The sequence below is a fragment of the Echeneis naucrates genome, chromosome 13 (genome assembly GCF_900963305.1).
Source record: "Echeneis naucrates chromosome 13, fEcheNa1.1, whole genome shotgun sequence".
Lineage (NCBI taxonomy): Eukaryota > Metazoa > Chordata > Actinopteri > Carangiformes > Echeneidae > Echeneis > Echeneis naucrates.
The window spans coordinates 17,958,713-17,979,705 of NC_042523.1; the positions used below are offsets into that span (position 1 = coordinate 17,958,713).

At 40.9% G+C, this 20,993-nt stretch overlaps 1 protein-coding gene across 1 annotated transcript in view; it reads right to left on the reverse strand.

Annotated features, from left to right (window-relative positions):
- LOC115053291 (leucine-rich repeat and fibronectin type III domain-containing protein 1-like protein) overlaps window positions 1–13,773 on the reverse strand; it is a 50,447-nt gene extending 36,674 nt beyond the window's left edge. The window contains exons 1-6 of the mRNA XM_029517879.1: window positions 13,581–13,773; window positions 12,437–12,588; window positions 11,917–12,170; window positions 11,571–11,814; window positions 10,765–10,922; window positions 9,431–9,811 (exon numbers count right to left, since the gene is read on the reverse strand). Coding sequence (XP_029373739.1) covers window positions 9,431–9,811; window positions 10,765–10,922; window positions 11,571–11,814; window positions 11,917–12,170; window positions 12,437–12,588; window positions 13,581–13,773 — 1,382 coding nt within the window. The remainder of the gene's footprint in view (window positions 1–9,430; window positions 9,812–10,764; window positions 10,923–11,570; window positions 11,815–11,916; window positions 12,171–12,436; window positions 12,589–13,580) is intronic.
- Between the last annotated feature and the right edge of the window lie 7,220 nt (window positions 13,774–20,993).

Below are 20,993 nucleotides of genomic sequence, written 5' to 3' on the forward strand. Positions count from 1 at the left end.
ATGTGGGGTTAATGTGACTTCAAAGTCGTGAAACGTTTGTTGAAAATAGTTTTAGTCACTAATTTAGCAGGAAAAAGGCAGTTTTAGCAGACAACAAATGTCACTTGAGTGAACTGTTAAAGGTTGGAATATTTAGCAGCAGTAAAAATCCACTCATTTTAATAAAATAAAATGGGATTTTGATAATGAAAGTGCAAATGTTTTTGTTTGTCGCAGAATTTATTAAGGAGTAAATATTTAATTATTATACCTGACAAACAAGGTTAAGAAGAGCTATCAAGTTGCTTCTTTCCTATCTTATGATAAGCTTCGTTTTTTATTCACTGCAATACTTATTTTGTCATTCTTTTCATACTTAATTCATCTCTGCATGTGTAGAAATTTAAGAAATGTTTTTCCATTTTATCTGCAGTGTTCTTGCAACTCACAAAGTGGAACTGTAACCAAGGTTGTTTATTATTGGGTTATTTTCTTCCAATTTTATTCTTGCTGTAGAAAAGTTCATAGTTATCACTGTTTAATTTGTTCATTTATCATTAGCTGCGCCTTAAAACACCACTAGTCTTACTGGGGTCCACATAAAAACAGTAAAGTTAAAACATACATTTACAAAACAGACAAAGAATGCAAATAATAATAAACTCTGCGACAAAAATAGCAAGAACATACATTAAACTTCATAGTAGACACAAGTCATCATCCAAAAACAGATGAGTAATTCCAAACCATCAAGGCGATAACATTCAGTTTGAACCACACATGTATATGTGTTTGTTTGTGTGTGTGTGTGTGTGTGTGTGTGTGTGTGTGTGTGTGTGAGAGAGAGTGTGCGTGTGTGCGTACGCAGCATGTGTGCCTATGCCTGACTTTATGTGTTTGGCTCATAAAAATATAAACCAAAAATACGAGCAGCAACCAAGGGGCAACCCCTTTTTCAATTTTTATGAAATCGCTGGATTGGTTTGCCACTAATCCCAAACATAACTGCTGATTATCCAGGCTTCCAGCAGGATGGGGAATGAAAAGTATAGTCTAGTAGCTTAAAAGTATGTAACAATAACAGGGCACAGCACACACACGGAGCAGCCAAACCCAACCATTTCAGTTGTACATATGTACGCTTGGTATCAATGAGCATCAACCCAGAGTTGGTTGCAAAGCATTTACAAATAGGACAAGGACAAAAAGGCTTAATGTTTTGTTAATCCCATCCAGGCTCACCGCTGAACTAAATTACACTCAATATATAGGATTTGATTTCAGTCATTAAAATTAGACTTGTCTTGTTTACTATTGATCCTTTTTCCTGATATGATCGCTGTTTTTTTCCTTAAGCCTTAGGTGGTAAGGTACTTAGAAGAGATTAGATTAAGATAAAAAAAGAAGTGATCTTGTTTGTAAATATATTTTTGATAGTTCAATCATGTATTAATCTCCTTTCCTCATTAATGGGTCCTTGGTGTCTATCCAGCATAAGGCAAAAAGACAGGAAACGTCCTTGTTGAATTAAAATATAGAAGACTCAAACGTCGGAAGCTAAATGCAGATGGGTGTGTGTACTAAACGTTTCATTATGATGTTTTTATGCTCAGGACAACATTGTGTTTCCTCAGCCAACAGCTGGGATTTTTGAATGTCAACATGGTTTTATACAGGACTCACCTCTCATTTCCATAAGGGCACTGAGAACAAGTCCGTTCAGCCTCGTAAATGGCATCACAGAAATTCCACAACAGTTACACAACAGCTATTATACGGCAGAATTTCATATTAAGCTTTTTACATGCTTTTCCTACTGTTTGTAAATGGCACGTTAACAATTACTTCTAGGCCGTCTGCTAAAGTCCTTTTAATAACTGATGTTTGACAATCAGTCTGAAAATCTGCAAATCCATAACATAAGACAAAGGCTGTGCTCGGAGTTTGACTATATTTACATGTAGAATAAAATATTACATTAAGAGAAATTGTTAGATTTAAGTCACTAGCTCTTATTTCATCCCACACAGTTTTGGCTGAGTATCAAAAATAACAAGCATCTTTTTGGACCTGTCTGATACCTTTAGTTGTGTATCTGAATTACAAGGAGGACACTAAATCAAATAAAGAAAAGACTCAAAGAGCACCAGCCAATGAAGAAACTCACCTAGTCAGTCATAAACATTCATGTTTATAGTGGTAACTCTCCTGTGACCAACTAAAATGACCATTTTGATATTCAACACCATTGTCTTGGTGGCCATAACCTCTCAAAGGCTGCAGGAAGTCTGAATTCAAGACTCTGAGGCAGCTGAAAACATCACCGAATCGTAGCTTGAATATTAACCATGTGTTCAAACCCGCAAAGTTGATCACGAATAAAGGGTTTTACTCATATATCAATGAGTCTTGGGGGCTGCAATCCATCCAACAGCTCCCGTCTCTCTGCTTACCATCCTAATCCCCTCCTCTCCTTTCTCCCCATCGCCTCCAGTTTGTCTGATCCTCCCCCTCCTCCACCTCGATCCCACTGCTTCTCCTCTTCCTTTGCGCCTTCTTCTCCTCCTTAAACACAAATTTTCTGCTCCTCCTGTTCCCTTACTCTCTTCCTCTCACTGTGCGTTATGTATGTTCTTAATTACTCCTCCATCCATGAAGATCTGAAGGCTATAGGTGGAGGGACAGATGATGAGGGGAAGAGCAGGGAACTGGGAGGGCAGGCGGGTTGGGGGGGGTAATTAAACATCGATTTGGGACGATGATGAAAACGGCAACATGACGCCAAACAAGGGGATTATGGGTTGGACAGCCAACAGCGTTCTGCTTAGCTCTGCAAAATATCTGAAGGAGAGGAAAAGGAGGCGGGGCAAGGAAGCGGTTGAGGGATGGAAAAAGAGGGGGGTTGGGCTGGTAAAAACAGCAAGTACACCGATACCACGACAAGGAAAAAGGAACGACAAAGCAAATAAAGGGACAGAGGGAGCAATGGCTGTAGAGGGGTCCAGAGAGTTGTAATGAGGCAGTGAAGTGAATAAGTGATACAAATAGAAGCAAGGAACTGGGAATAGAAAAGAAATCAAATTTAAAATGGTCTCTAATAAATAGATTTGGAATAAAACCGTGACGAGAGATGTAGAATGAGAGGTGACTAAAGACAACATGTCTTCAATGTCTTTGAACTTAACCTCTCTGATTTGACTCATTAGTTCTCTATTTAATTGGCACGAATACAGCTGGTACCAGCAGTGGCAGAGTGTGTGCGGGTTTGCATGTACATGCATGCGTGTTCACGTGTGTGCGTGCGTGGACAAACCATTTGTCAGTAGGCCCTTTAAGCTCATTAGTACGTATGCAGTGAATCACTCAATTACACGGCAATGACCTACAGCAAATTGACTAGTCATATCCACCAGTGAACGTGTGGATGTGAACTCGAGCGAGCAGGGATTTGTGTATGTGTATCGTATGTAAGCCTGAGCATCTAATGTGATGTTGTAGACGTCTGCAGACATTTTAAAATGCCATGTAACAAACAACATAAGAGGAGCAGTTACTTTTTAGTGTGATGAGATCTTAGCCTTCTGATCTCTAGGAAAAAAAAAACAAAAAACTAATTTGTGAAAATGTCCTGTCATTTTAAATATCTGCTGTATTTACTATGACCAGAAGATCTACATAATCTACAATATTACAGAGATGAGTTTAATTGTATGGGAAATTGTGAAAAAATGTCTATATATGGAATTCATCACGTGCAGGCACATCTCACCCCTCCCAACCTTTCTTCAGATGTCATGACACCTAAACCACACAGACACACACACTTATAGAAACACTGTCTTTTTAGTGAGTTCAGTTCATTTATATTTCAGTTTAATGATGCTTGACAACTCTATTAAAATCACATCAAGTTCTCCACTGGATTTTAGAATTAAATACTGAATGTATAATGTCTGGCATACCCTCCAATTTTACAGGAATAGAATAAAATAGACAGTCGTGTCTTTCTTTTCATTTGTTCCACAGCAACGGGGAAATTATCTCTATCAATCAAAACTACTGCAGGTCTAATGATTGAAACTAGCATACAATAAAACACTATTAAAGTCATCAATGTTCGCATAATGATTACAGAGTGAAATTATGTTTGGTAATGTCTCTTAACGTGCACAGCATCTGAGGGTACAGATGCTGTGCACGTTGCTGGTCACCTAACAGTCTGTTGGTTTGTGCAGATTGTATGTCCATGGGTCCATTTTTCAAAGAAGCTCTCAGCATGGACAATGCAAGAAAAGTGAGAGACTCAGAGAGGAGAGTAAGGACGCAGGCAGTTGGGATCACGTTTGTGTTTGTTTGTACAATTTTGTGAGTGTAGATGTATGCAAGGGCTTGTTTCTGTGAGATTGATACCAGCTCACATTGACCCGTTCCTGCCCCTGCGTGGTGAAGAAAATGTGATGCAAATAGAATCCTAGGAGTCTCACACACACACACACACACACACAACCAAGCACACACACTGACATACACATAGCATATACGTAGCTGTTCCAGACAGACTAAGGAGGAGTGTGAATCTAGTGACGAAACAAAGGTGTGAGCTTCAAAGAACATTTTTAAAAGGCATCTCTGACAGGAACTATCAGTGTGTGTGTTTGCTAAATGCAGGTAACAGTTCTTCACATCTATGATAAGAGATTAAAGTACAGTAAATGCACTTTCAAAGGGAGTCGTGCTCCAAAACAGAATTATTCTGTCCTTTTTTTATGTAATTTACAGAATTGATAGTTGTAGAAGATAGAATTGATGTTATATATTAGTTAGATAGTCTACTAAGTGATAAACTAATGTCTTTCTCAGTACACAAATCAGTTCTGGGCTCCTACTTAACATGTAAAACAGGTTGATTTGAAGAGCTGGAGCCCAGAACTGATCTTATTTGTGTGACCCTAACTGGTAGGAAATGAATGTAAATGAATCAGATTCTGCTCACAGTACACACACACACACACACACACACACACAAAGGTTGGTTTTGATGGGAACTCTGACTCAGACTTTGGATATCCATCTAAGTCCCAATACACGAGAACTAAGAAGTCACAGGTTGTGTTTGCTTTACATTGACAAGAAAGCAAACTCTGTGGTCTGGTTATCTATGTCACCTGTGGCAATATTAAAATGAGTAATCTAGATTGATGGCATATACTTATTCATTTGCAAAGTGCTCGCTTTATTGACACACAACGCAAATAGAGAGCCGCTCTCAGTGGGAAGTGCAGCAGTCACTTTCAAACACCAACAGAAGTCAAGCTGTCAAAGACAAACGAGGGGAAAATGTACTGCAGTTATATTCAAGAAGTTGGTGGGGGTGCACAGGAATTTATAACCCATACTGGTTTAAGGCAAACACAGCTCTGTATTGGGTTTACCCTGTGCTGCTATTGAGCTCACACCAGTGTGTGTGGCTGGATGATGTGCTGTCCCTGGCAGTGGAATCTAAGCTATTGAGCCTTCTTAAAGTCTCACTGATCACAGATCAGGGTGTTTAAAACAGAATTGTAGCTTATCCCAGCAGCGCAGACCAACACACACAGTTCAGACTTCAGAGGATATTATATAAACATGAATTCACTCCATCTTTAACCAGAACTTCTACCTGTTTAACCGTTATCCCAACCTTCACCTCAACCTCCTCCTCATCCTGTCCTACTCGTGACTTATCCTATAGACACGTGTTTTATGTCCTCATTAGGAAGAAAAGTACCCATAAAGTCACAGATTTGGATCCCCACCAAATGACTAATTTCTGGGCCATAGACACACACGGACAACGACACTTGGAGACACTACAACCAGTAACACACAGAGGTCTGACCACACTAATTGCACTGAAACTGACATTGAGCTTTTGGCTAATGTGCAGTTGCCAGCTGGTTTGGTGTGCACCCACATAAACATGTATCAGCTCAGAGACACACACTTGAATAGATATTGACTGGATTATACAGGGGTCTTTGAAGAGCATGTCTCAGACGCAGGATTGACTAATACACCGACACCTGGCGATTTCCAAGTGCACACAAATGCACTTGGACATATGCACTCGCACACTCTGAGCACCATCATGCATGGATCTTAAGTACTGGTGGAGGGGGCGCATCACAAAACCCTCTTTGTGCTGTGAACTCCTGAAAATCTTTCCAACGATGGTCTTACTTATGTGAGCAAGGACACAAACAATAGTGCACAGATTACAAGATAGAATGGATAAATTAGTGTTCTGGTTCAGTTCTGATTTAAACATTGTAATACAATATACAGAATATAACTAAAAACATAAAAAAAAAATGTTTAGTTTGTATTGATGACTGCCAAATAAACTCCTCAAGTGCTTCCTCAGCATGCTGGTCTAAAGTAATGGTGGAAACAGATGCATTAGTAACCAGGAAAATCCTCAGAGCCACATCCATCTTCTGAGGAACCACAGCAACTACTCTATCAAGGGAAACCTTCATCTCGGCTCATTGAAGCGTGATATGCATCAGTTTTCAATGTCGGTCTTTTGTCAAATGTCAAACAGCAAAATTCAAAATTAATTTGTGAAGCTCAAATAATCTATTGTTGCTCTGCGTTGTTCCCTCTTTAGCTGCTCGCTGTCTTCTCCACGCCAGAGCAGTCCTCTCCCCTCCCCCTGTGGCAGTGTGCCTCACCCCCCCACCACATTGCATATTTGCTTTAGACATATATGTATATATATTTTCTTTGAAATGATAAAGATCTCATTTGATAGTTATATTTATGAGTGACACATTCTCCTTTTCTTGGGAAAAATGCTTCACAGAAATAGTCACTTCTATTTAAGATCTTGTAACAGAGTTGAACTTTTCTTTTTCTAAAGCTCAAAGTGAGTTTGACGCAAACACTCGTTGAAGAGTTGCTTTGTCCAAAATATAGCAGAGGAACATGCAAACAAAAGCACATCATTTTAATGAAGCTTTGCACTAACACATTACACAAACATCTACCCATTTACAGGACACGTTCTCCACATTGTACACTTCCACATGACGTAAAACTGATGGGTGCTCCTCACCGCCACATGGTGGACATTCGCAATACATTGCACATATGCCACTCACGAGAAAACGTTTCAAGTTTTAACATGTTTGTGTGGGGGCGAGTCCAGGGGCCTCTGAGTTGCGCAGGTGTGTGGGGGCCCATACATCACTGCTTGCAGCTTTAATTTTTCAGAATATGCTGCTGCGCCCACTATCTGCATCCAACCTTGAAAAAGCAGGTGCAGATGGACAGTTGCTATGCAGAGGAACATCGGTTGCCATGCTTTGAATTGTAAGAAGCCCCTTGTCTTTTGTAGTTAGTCGAACAGTCAGGGGAGAAAAAAAAAATGTCCTTTTTCTCTTAGAAATAACACCTGAATCCCTTTTTAGTCATCTTTTCATTTTCATATCTCTCAAACTGAGTTGAGTTGCATTAAATTCAGCTCTTTAAGATAATTATGACCTCATCGACCAAGAACATACAGATACTTCATATCGCTGAGTGCTGCATATAAATCAGATCAATCAGAACTTTCCCCCCTGTCAGCTTGATGTATTTGAGGAAATGTAATATGTTGATTAAGAGCTGAAAGGCAAAGAGGAGCCGAAACAGGTGATGAGAACGATCTGGGCAGTGGATCCATTTTTGGATTTTCTTCCATAGCCACAGCAGAGAGGGTGCTATATTTTCAAAACGAAGGAGTAGTCAACAGTACGCCCATGTGATGGTATTAAAGCCACCTGTCGCTCATAACAAGATGCGGGAGATTTTCCCAACCTGTTGCCATGACAACTACAGGGCAAATACAAACTCCTCAGGAACTGAAAATAAAAAGGGCTTCCCCAGCTTCCCCCAGAGCTCTAGCCAACAATGTTGCCATTGCTCTGGGTTTTGCACTGGGAGAGAAAATGTTAGATTCCCTGAGAGCACAAAGAGAAGGCTTAACTGGAATACATACAAATCTCTCTGACAGTTAAAGCTCGCTTTTTAGCTGGAACTGTAAGAGGCAGAATTGTAGCGGGTGAGTAAGACTGAAGAGAGAAATCTGCACATAATCGTCCCATACTGAAGTAACCTGGTTATCAACATATCAAATCAGACCTTTAATACCAGTAGCAATAGAGAACAACCCATCTTTCATTGAAGATTGAGGCTGGATCCTTATAAACTCATCAAAAATACATATCAAAGAAGGTGAGATTTATACAGCCAATCAAAAATATGAAGTTATACAAAGATCTCCATTATAAATAGTGAATGGATTTTATAGTTCTATCATACTGTGACCCAGATCAAGTACTTTCTTTGTTTCTGGTCAAAGGAAATAAATAAAATATGCATCATTTCTGTAAACTTTCATTACACTGATGCAAATTCTCCATCACATATTTAGTGTACTATACTGTGTACTGTATACACAGTAGAGCACTCACCTACACACTTAAGACACTTCCAAATAGCAGGAGCATTGAACCTAGGCCAAGGGCAACTGCAACCTCTTGTGATTTCACAGGGATGTTGCCTGATGAAACAGAGTCAAATGGGCGGTAATGCTGTTATTAGTTAGTGCTCAGCCTGCAGTAGTCTGATTGCTGCTGTGATTGGATTCAGCATTATGCTGGCATGTGAAACAACGAAGCAGTTTTGTCATTACTTGCCAAAAGCACAAAATAGGACATCAGTGCAAGTTCTCCGACGCTCCAACACAGGCCCTCAAAACTCTGACACGCCGACATTCACAAAGTTTCATGATAACCACGATTTAGCATGAAGTGACCTTTATCCCTATTCAAATTCTGCACATCAACAGCAACAGCGATCATACAGCACTTTGAACAACTCTTTTAACCATTTCTTGATTTCTTAGTTATTCCTTCATACTTAGTTTAAACTTGTGAACACTATTCAGAAAAGGAATCTATCAAGTTCTACTTAAAATAAAAATCCAACAACATAGAGAAGTATCACAACTACAAAGCCATACTGTACTGAACAACAGAAACATCAATACAGCAACATGAACAGACTAACAAACATTAAAACCTGTTAAACAGCCACACACTTTGCATTTTGCCAGATGGCCCTGCATTCAGAAAGCACAACAATGACTTTGCCCCATTTCAGATATCTTTATCATTTTCAGACGATTAGACTATCACAACTGGACGGTTGACTAATCTCCACTTGTATCATCTATCATCTCCTCTTATCCTCATAGTGTCGGACAATTAACTTGCTCTCAATTGCACACATGCACTCACACTGACAAACACTTTCTGGCACACAGATGCTTTTTACTGGTTTGTCTGAAAAGATTCATGGAAGTGAACGTGTTGCAGGCAGAAAATGAAAAGAGAAAAAAAAAAGCTGACAGTATGAATAAACAGACCTGTAAACCAGAGTATCATCCCCCGAGCTGTTGTACTGGACCTGGAACATTCTGACTCCAGACATGGGTGTTTGACTGCTCCATCTTATGAGGGCCGAGCTTCCTACCAGTTCCACCAGCGACACCCTCCGATCGGCCCCCCTCGTCTCGTTGTTGGATAGGGCCACCTTTGAGGAGATTAGGATGTCGGAGGGGGCGGGTTCCGAAGATGGGTCTCGGCTGCGGCTTGTGCTGTTTGCGAGGTGGGGCATCGCTGTGACAACTAGCTCCACCCTTCCTGTAGATTCACCTGCAGCATTGGAAGCAATGCAGGTGAAGTTTCCTGAATCCTTCAGGGACGTAACATTGATCTCCAGGCTGCCATTAGGGAAGACCAAAGTCCTGAAACAAATAGGAAAATGATGAAACACCTCATTTAAGAAATCATTTATATCCACAGCAACAAGCGGCAAATACGTTGGGAAAGTTTTATTAGAGGTTATGTATATCTGTATATATATATATATATATATAATTTTTTATTTTTATTTTTTTTGCATGTGTGTTACGTTTACCGACGGCTGTAGTGCCAAAACTGGTACACTGTTATAGCTAACAGTAACCCATATGAGAGCCCATTCCTAATCATCGTTCTCTCCGTCAACTCATTTCCTCACACCTCCACGTCACTGGCTGCTGATGCTATCTCCCAGAATCAATTCAATGAGTGCCTGTCTGGTTATTATGGGGTGGACTTTTTGCAGACTTTGTCCCCTGCTAAGCTTATACAGAAGAAGAAGAATAGAAAATCAGCAATGCAGTGCTTTTTATCCATAAAGAGTTTTCTTTCACGGTACCTAAAGATGCTAACTGACTGGTATAACAAGCATCAATTCTGATTTTATTGCCATTGTTCTATGAAAAAGTCCCAACCTGAAAGTCACACATCTGGCAACCTAAATTTCCAGATGAAAAAAGTCTTTTGGGTAAAGGCAACAACACATGACTCGTGTGAGGTAACCTTTTTTCACAGTTATCTCGCACGAGTCACATGAGTCATGTGTACCATTACTTCAGCCAAAACAAAAATTATATCAGACATATTCTCACGCTAAATTGGTTGCCTGTTGGCTCATAGCAGTGAGCTGGAGCAGGACAGGATCATGTCTAAACAACCACGTTCTTTCCTGCCAACTGATTTGCCAGGTTTCTGACATCACTGAATGTGGACTGATAGTCTCGGTGGACCAGTGAGATTCCCTAAATGAACACCTTTAATTGCCTGTAATTTGGAGAAATTGGACAGCTTATTGGCCAAGAGGGAAAAGCAGTGTTCTGTAGGACTATGGTAGTACCTGGAGCCATTAGATATAAGCCTCCCTTCGGGGCTGATCCAGTGGACCTCCGGCTCTGGATCACCATTTGCTTTACACTTTAGGCTGGCGGCCTGGCCCTCCATAGCCACAGTGTGAGGTGACTTGCGGGTCAGAACTGGTGGGTCACAAATAAACTCCTAAAAGAGAAGAGAGATTAGATTGTTCGTGGCAATTTCAAACATTTTCATTTAAGATGCAATCTATTGCAGACTGAGTGGTGATGAGTGACCCTGTGACTTACCAGTGAAAGTATGTTAATATTTATTTGTGGGCTGTGTGTTTGTGGTGGCATTCCATGTATTACGTTTCCACTAATGCAAACCAAAATGTTCCTACTGCTGCACCCTTCCATTAAAAGTGAAACACAAGGCGGCTTTTGTTATCAAGTATAAACAGGACGAGAGTTTTTCACTGATCTTGAACTATCATCAAAAATGTTTCTACAATTTCTTGGGCACTGAAACAGTTTGAAATATTGCAGAGAGCAATGGAACAAATAGGAGCAGCAACAGTGAGATGTTTGATAAAGAATAGGGTTAAAACATCTAACTTTTCAGAGCTCACCAGCTCTTTTCAGTGTGCACTGCTTTTTGTAGACTATGTGCAGCATAAAATTACTTCACAGAACCATGGAAAATGTTTCTATACCGTATTTTAAACCACATTTACCACCTAAAATTACTTGTGTTGCCAAATTTACGAGTATGGAAATCTTCAATATTACAGTTTTTACAAGTTTGCGCAAAATCCAATGCTACGAGACATAATTTTTGTCAAAATGTCACCTCTTCCGGTATTGTCCAGAAATACTTGGCACTGAGGTCAGGGGGAGAGGCACATGTCTCCAGGTCGTCTTCTCTGGTTAGTCTCCTCAACCACAGAAGTTCACAGTTACAGTGAAGGGGGTTACCGCCAAAACTCAACACCAGGGAGGAGAGAGGGGAGCCTTTGGACTTGGCATATACTGGGATTCTCAGGAACAATGGATCAGGGGGGATTTTCTTCAACTTGTTGGATGTCATGTCCAGCCTGTGGAAGGGCAGGATGTTGAGAGAAAGCATTTAAAAAAATTGACACTCTTACATGATCTAAGTGTAACATGTTATCATGCTATTCTTTATTTCCCTTTACCTGGCCAGTTTGTGCAGGTTGGTAAATACGCCTTGAGGAACATTTTCTATGAGGTTATGATCCATATTTAGAGTGTTGACGTTGGTTAGGTGCCCGATTGTGTCCCAGGGCACCTGGGCAAGGTTGTTGTAACTGAGGTCTAAATCTTCCAATGTGGACAGGAAGTCATCAAAGGCATGGGGAGATATGGAGTGGAGCTGGTTGTTGGCCAGGATCAGGTGGCGAAGGTTAGTCAGGCCTTTGAAATGGTCATCCTGGTTTTCAGAGAAGTGAGCATGCAGTGAGAATAAAGATAAAGACAAAATCTCTCACACATACTTGTACTGCACATCTTTCTGTCTGTCTGCTGTTTCTACTCTGGTATGTTTTAATAACTCACTCTGGCTTCATTTAGTTTCATGCATCAGAATGTAAACTCTAAGATGCCAGTGTGGCACTGTGTATTTTTTAGCAGACAAATTAGGCATCTGATTATTCAGTCCCATTCCCCATCATCAAGCTGCACAGCCATTAGTCTCACCTTGATCACAGTTAATCTATTAGAGTCTAGATGGAGTGCTCTCAGTCGCCGCAGGTCACTGAAAGCTGATGGCAGGATCTGACTGATGGTGTTTCTAGACAGGGTCAGATGCAGCAGGCTGGTCATGTTGGCAAAATCCTTTCTTCGGACAGCTGGGAGAGAGAAAATAAACATAAAAACTCCATTAGTTGAACTGGAAGGTGCCAGATATACTGTATTACATTGGGAAAATGTTCAGATTAAAATAGAGCTGCAGGTCTACAAAGTGTTTTCCTGGTCACAGAAAGTCGTGATTCTGCTGGTAGCTCTATTAGAAAAAGAGATTTAAAAAAAACTGAAAAGATAAATGTACTGAAACAATGCCTGATGCTTTTGCTTAGCATAGAAGCCATTTGGCATCTGCTATGAGGACAATTGTCTATCTAGATTGAAAAGTACATTGCTAATTATATTAATTATGAATATTCACATGTATTTTATTGCAGCCTCAATTGATAACCAGGAGAAATTGATGTCACACAAAATGAGATATAGTTTCTATGAATGTTTTGTGTGATGCTGTCAATGGCACGTCACAATATCTCTTCAAGCCCAATGAAACCAGGGTTAGTGATCTTGTGTATCTTTTGTCTTGGAACTGTAGAATAGAAAATTTTTAAACCAAGCCCGGGGAGATTAGGTGGTTTCATTGGTGGGAGCTAATCGGCATCCAGATTAAAATAAAAAGGATGAAACAACACTTCAGTTCTTAAAAATAAGTATCTTTGAAAGTACAAAAGAGAACTCTGATATAAAGCACAGATGCATCATGAATAAGATTTGCTGGACTGAATCACAAAACAAAACAAAACAAAACAAAAAAAGCAACATATTTGCCATGTTGTGCCATGTGACCTTTATATTTCCTGTTAAAGTGTTGAGTTGCAAGCAATTGTTCTGAGATAAGGTGACTATGCTGCCAATTATCAATCAGCCACTGAGTCAGTTTCCATGTAACAGCCAATCCAAGCGTAGCCATCAAGTGACAGCAGAGGGATTAAATAAATTAAGCAGGCTATTAAAGCATGCTGCTGCACTCACAAGAAGCATGCTCTAATCACAGCACACTCCAGTGTCATACAGGACAGACTGACAGGTTTGTTACCTGTGATGAAGTTCTCTTGAAGCCGTAGCTCCACTGTCCGTCGGTCAATGGCGGCCGGGACAAAGAGCAAGCCCGTCTTGGAACAGAGGATAGCGAGCGATGGAGAAAGGCTCTGGCACATGCAGCGTTTTGGACACGGCTGTCCCCTGCATGCTGCTGCCAACAACAGCAAGGAGAACCACAGCCGTTCCATTATCCTCCGCAGGGAATAAGGCAACTGGAAGACAGAAAGAGAAGAGCAAAGGCGTGAAGTGGATACAGAAATGTATTAAAGAGAAGGACGTGGTGAGGAAGGCCGACACTTTATAGATAGTATAGAGGATTGTAATCTAAAACACACACAATCTACCACAGAGAACATTTCTGTAAAGAGGAAGCAACATTTTTCACTCTGAGCAATTTCAACCAATTAGTGCAAGGGGTACTCAAAAACAGGACGGGGGGGGTGACGGATGGAAAAAATGGCAGAGGCTAGCTGAAACTGCCAATGTATGGATTACCTGCCTGAGTGGAGATTTGATGAAGATTTTGATACTGGCGTAGAGACCAGAGGGGAAGGTGAGCGCTTTCTGCTTGATAAGCACCCCGGCTGAAATGACATGAGTAAATCCGGCTTTCACGAACAGGATCCTGCCTTTACCTCAAGTGAGCATAGCATGAAGACTGAACAGGCATCAGAGGTTTCAGAGGGAGTTATTGCTTCAGTGTCACCATAGATCTAATTGTGATTTTAGTTGCTCTTTTGTTTGATGATGCTTTCGCATTTGGAAAGAGTACCGTTAATCACTCCTGATTCTTCCATTGTGTTGGTGATTAAGAAATGAGTGTTGATGATTTGGGAGAGATGGAGATGGTGCTAAATTACAATAAAATCTAAATTACAATTAGATGATAGCAAAAGCTGGGCTACTGACAGCATGTGTGTTGTAAATAAGGGAGTCAAACTTTAGGAATTCCTTCAGACATACAGACCTGGAGGACCAGCACTTTTCTGTGTTTTGGTTCTAATCTCAGTAAAACCTTCCCTAATCAGAGTGTCCAAATAAATGTGAGACACCTCTGGTTGACTCAAACCCCTACAGCTAGAGAACAGTCTGAAACTAGAAAAAGACATTACATTTCTTCAGTGTAAGTCTTTCGCCCTATAAAATTCTGAATAAAATTTTAAATCCTCCTTATGTCTTAAGCTCTTAATGACCAAGAGCCATCAAATCTTAAATACTTTACGGCACTGATATCCCAATAACACAGACACAAATGCAGGACAATGGGACGCCATTTAGTTTCATCTCCACATTTACGACTAGACTTAAAACTTTCCTCTTTGACAAAATTTATAGTTTTGGGTTGACTCAGGTGAGCTCTAAACTATCTCATCGTTTATGGGATTTTATGCATCCCTCTGGCTGTAGACTGAGGCTTGTCAATGTGTCTCTCTTATTGTTATTCTAGTTTACTGCTATTAGCATTATCATCAACATAATTAGGGCTTGAAAACGAAACGAACGCTCTTTTGTCTTCCTCCCACTTTTTTCCCTCATTTCTCTGCTCTCAGTCCACACTTGCTGAGGCACATGGCCACCCATACCGTCAGGATCTATCGAGGGCTTCTGGTTTCCTCTTGTTTTCCTCTAACTGTCACCAAGTGCTCACTCACGCCGGAAAAAGTCGGGGTTCTTTCTGTAAGAAGATCTTCTCCCTGCTCTGAAAATATGATTTGGTGCTGTCTAGGAAAAAAACCCCCAACAAAAATCGAACTGAAAGTCAATAGAGCGTTTTAATAAATATTTTAATTAAGGGATGATGATGATGATGATGATGATAGTACCTTCAGTTCAAAAATACACAACAGGTCAGTGTGCCTTCCTTAGATTTCCCAGTCTATTATCCAGAAAAGCGGACTGCCAAATGGAGCAAATACAAACACACAGGCAATATGATAAAAAGATTAAGATAGACACGTTATAATTTGATACTTCACGTTCTCCCACAATGTAAAACACAGAGCAAAAACAAAGATTTACCAAACACTGACACTTCTATTTCAATCAGCCTCTCCGTTTTACTCCCTGCCAGTGTTTTTCTATGTCAAATATATTTCTTTCCATTACTCCTGATTATGCTTTGGCTTGTATCTCCATATCCCATTCTCCCTTTATAGCACTCTATTGACCCATTGTTTTCAGAACAACTATTCATGCATTACTTCTGCTTTTAAACTTTTGTGCATACATCAGATGTCACAAACAATAAACTCACTTGCTATCAATTTCTGTTTGTAAATCTGCTCCCTTTCATTTCATTTTCTGTCCTCTACGCGTTCCTCATTTTCTCTATCTAAAGCATTTTCTTACACTCCAATTCATTTTGCTATATTTTTATCATACATGGCCCCTCCTGTCATCCCTCTGCGGCTCTACCTGCCTCTGAGCCCCTCCCTCTCTACTTTCTGACCCAAAAATCTTTAGTCATAAAACATGTTTCAGACAGGGGATGCATTTCTCATGATCGTCTATCTCACAGGACCCCTTGGTTAATCTTTTTGTTCTTTTCAGGAACAACAATCTATGCGATGCAGTAAACACGAGGACACAGAGAATCTTGTTGATGATCATCAGCAAGATTCTCTGTATCGTCATTCATAATATTATGATTGTAAATAATGCATGAATGTGATTTTTACACTCAGTCTCAGTAATTCATCCGTGTGTCTGTGTGTGTGTGTGTGTGTGTGTGTGTGTGTGTGTGTGTGTGTGTGTCTGGCCCCTTACATACTCAGTCCAGCCTTCTCTCAGTGTGTACACTGCGCATTGCAATGGAGATGGATTACCCTGTCAGCATTTCTGCAGAACCTCTGCGGTGTCTTCTGTGTATAATAGTGTATAGATATAGTATGATTTACTATAGCTGCAGTAACTTGTCCATGTGTGTATGTGCACATGTGCTTGCTGAGTGCTCGTCATATTTGTCTCTTTGATTATGCACTAATCCACTCATACTGTGTCTGTGGAATTTGTACGTGTGTTTGCATTTTGTGTGTTAAAGTTGTACATGGATGGATGAATTGCTCCGAGGAGGTCTGGGTGTGTAAGTTGCTGTTGCCTGTCAGTGCTTGTTCATGTGCATATGTTTTTGCATACACAAAAGAGTAACTGCATGTTTTATGCGTGCGTGTGTGTGTGTGTGTGTATTTGTGCTCCATCAATTTCTTCAGAATCTACACTAGCGAGAACACCAGGTTATTAACGACCACAAGAGCAGCATCATCCATCTGTTACACACACACACACACACACACAAATATCTTGTACTCGCACACAAACACATATAGACACTCAAGGTTCTCTTGAACTAAAGAGCGGGTTTAAGTGTTTCCTGTGTTGCAGCTTAATCTCTGTATAATGCTGTTGTGACTTTTGATGAAACAAATGTGTGTCTGCTTCAGCATCAACTTTCATGTGAGCTGCCGCTAAGACAGAACCAAACCTCTTCCACTCCTCTCTCTTTGTGTTGCCTCTTAAATAATTGTACCTCATTATGTTATATTGCTTTGAATAGATTGAGTGAGCTTTGGAGCAGAACACAGAGATCTGTGGCAGGAACTTCATTTATCAAGTGAATGATGGACAGGTGGAGGATTATGGGTTAGAGGGCAGAGCAATGACGTGGTGGACCTAAGCGAAGAACAAGGTGCTCCTATAGAGTGGGGTATCCGTCCAAACCAGTGCTGAAGGCAAAGCTTTTATCGACTGCAAAAAAATAAATATTTTGGTGGGGGCCTGTAACTTAGCAACAGAGAATGACACATGGATGGTAACAGTGAGGAGGTGGGGTGTATGTGAGTGTGTGTTAAGGTTGTGGGGGTGTAGTGAGAGTGTGTGTATGGGGGCTGTGAGAAAGAACAAGATTGGTTTGGAGATCTCACAAGTAATGAATCTGGAGATCTGCCGTCAGAGAGAGTGATTGTGGGGGAGAGACATAGCATCAGAGAGAGAGAAACAGCACTTGCGTTGCACAACGAGTGCAGTAAAAGTGTAGTGGTCCATCGTTTATTTTTGTTGCGTCGAAAAGGTCATGTATCATTGTAAAAACAAACACACTTGGCTGTTTATATTCACAAGTGTTCTAACTCAGGGTGAGAGGAGGGCTCATTATTCATTCATTCACCTTCTGCTGCTTTTCCGTTTCCGGGTCGTGGGTGGTGCTGGAGCCAATCCCAGCTCACAGTGGGAGAGGGCGGGGTCACCCTGGACAGGGCACCACTCACACTCACATGATGAGGAAACCCGAATACCCAGATAAAAGACCCACGCAGGCACAGGGAGAACGTACAGTCTCAGCACAGCAAGGCCCCAGGCCCGGGAATCAAACCCACAACCTGCTAACCGCTATCCTGCCCAGTCCATTATATTAAACTTTAATAAAGTAAATACAACTATATGTCGAATTAATACTTTCCTCATCAGCTGGGAGCCAGTCCTTCCTATTGCAGCTCCAATGTCTCTCCAGAGTGCCTCATCATGCGGGTGAAAATGTTCGTTTGTGGGAATTCTGCATCGGCCCATTTAAAGCCCTAATGAAATGCACTGCTTTGTGGAGGTCATTAAAACCTAATGTGATTTGTGTTAACAGCAACAACAAAACAACAACAAAAAAAAAAAGAATGGCAACTTCTAGACAGTAAAAGTAAAACAGTGTAATAAGTGATGTTACAGTATGATTATCATAGTTATTCTATTAAAAATTAGCTTGCTGATTTTAGCTTGTTCATCTTGGCATGAAAAAACACAGTTAGATATATTTATATATAAAATATCTAAAATTCCACAGTTATCACACATTCAATACAAGATAAGCGATCAAGTTTGTCCTTAACTTTGAAAATTGTTAATACAATCCCAAATTAAGGTGCACTCAGTTGAGATTTCTGCTGTTTTCAAACGTATTGCAAGATCTTCATCAGCTAAACATGCGTCGACGTCATCAACAACTGTCACTCCAAAACAAGGAGCTAGGAAGCTGCGAAACGGCTCCACAGGCCTGGAGAGTTGAGTTTTAAGTCAATGTGCTGCCCTGTAATATTTGTTATGTGATTCTGTGCTGATATGAACATAATTTAAGGCTGATTTAAGTTAATTGGATGTTTTATTTAAAGGTAGTTTAACCCATGTTGCACTTTTCTAGTAAATCTTGAGCATCAGAATCTAAGTTTCAAACTGTGTACTGCCAGCTCTGTTGGATGTCGTCTACAATTGATCCCTACATGTATGTTTTACATACAGCCTTTAATAAAAGGCTTGGTCTTTCCAGACTTCTATTTGCTCATGCTTTAATAGGTTTGGGTCTGGTGCACCATAAACATCTCTGGCGAGTTGAGCGAAACTCTGCTGTGCTTCTGGAGAAACTCACCCTAAATCTTTTTTAAGCTGGTTTTCATCGGCCCTAAAGACGATATCTTCACCGTTCAGATTCTTAGACCATTCTTGTGCTTGAGGACAGGGGGGACAAATCCCCGTGCCTGGGAGGATCTGTGCTGCCAAAATGTCCTCAAGCAAGAAACTGAATCCCTGTTGGCTCCACTCGTGCTGTTCTGTAGTTGAACTTGACCTTTCTAGGGAGGAGGACAAGAGAGGACATGCTTTCTCTGTGGGGATGAGCGCTATCATAGCCTGTGAGATGTGCCGTTCCTCCTCCAAAATCAATGGGGAAAAACAAGCGCGTGGTGCTTCTCCTTGCCAGCGCAACAGCTGCCTCCACTTTAACCTTTTTATACCAACACAGTGTTGTGTGTTTTCAGTCAGAGACTGTGTTCCATCCCTTCATTCATTTTTTCATTTATCTTCTATTGCTTATCTGATTCCGGGTTGTGGGGGTCGCAGGAGCCATCCCATCAGCAATCCCATCTCACACTGGGCGAGGGCGGGGTACACCCTGGACAGGTCGCCACTCCGTCACAGGGCCAACACACAGAGACAGTAAGAGACAAACAACCACTCAGACCTACGGACAACTTAGAGTCACAGAGTTAACTTATACATGATGTCTTTGGATGGTGGGAGGAAACCCACGCAGGCACAGGAAGAACATGTACAGTCCACACAGAAAGGCACCAGGCTGGGAACCGGCCTGGGATCAAGGATGAGGAATATTTGGGAAAAATAGCTACTGGTCTGGGAGAATACAGGGCAGCTGTTGAACTCAGAGAGATCTCTGTTAAAGGGTGTGGTTTTAATTTGTGTGTATGTGAATGAAAAGAAATCACATTTCTCTTCTAAGAATTCTTCAACCTTTTCTTTCCCTCTGCCTTCATCCTCCAGGCTCAGCTACAGGCTTTATTATATACACTTGCAACTGCAGTTATTAGCCATGAAGGCCAAACCTGTGGCCTGTGATTATATCATGTTCGAGACTGATAATGAATGGGTCAGCAGCCGTGATTCAACGTGATACTGCAGCTAAGCTATTAAACTTGGATGTTAACTGGTTGCAGCATGGCCGTGCTGCCAAAGGTTGGAAAGTGATTTCTTTGGCATAACATAATGACTTTACAGTTAATATAGAATTTTTTAGTCACGATTCAAATTAGCAGCAGCAGGACTAATGGAAGTGTTGCCTACCTGCTGTTTTATTCAGTCTTTCACAATTTCATGTAAATTCATAAAGTGAGCATTGCTGGGTTTGTGGAAATAATGCACAGAAAGTTAATGTGAGCTTCTCGGAAAACACCAGCAAGCTAAAAATGGCCACTCCCTCCTGAAGAAGAAACGCTCAAACACATATATATAAAAAAAGAAATGCAAACATGAGTGAACCTGCTCAGACAATTTCACAGCCAAGTGCACCGTTTATTGGCAGTCTTTCCCAGTGAAATCTGGGGGAAGACATGCAGTTGTGTGTTGTGCTGTCAGTCGGAAACATGAGGATTTTGGTCAAATCAACGCGAGTAAACAACATAGATTGTCCCATTTCCTTGGGAGTGACTTTCAAGAATGCCGTGGCAAACCTGTAATTGCCGCTGACTAACTGAATCCAAGGTGCAGCTGAGGACAGCTAAGAAAAGTAAAGTTACAGTGATCCCGTTTTTTGTTAAAATCCAGTCGTGGCATCACCGCTGCTGTTTTAAGAGGCCTCGTGTGATGCTGCTCTTAGTTTGTTTATTTATTAGATGTTGAAGGTTTCCACCACCCCGGTGCTTCCTTCAAACCTTCTGTTAGTAGGCAGCCAAAGTTTATTGCACTGCAGATACACACAGTTACTGACAAACTTTCACCTCTAATGTGAAACTAGAACTGATACACCGCTGTGGCCGTACCCACACACAGAGACACACACAGGTTGTGTCCTTCATAGATCCGAAAGGAGGGGAGAACCAGCCATTTGCTAATGGCTCTTTGTTAGATGATTCCTTTTAGT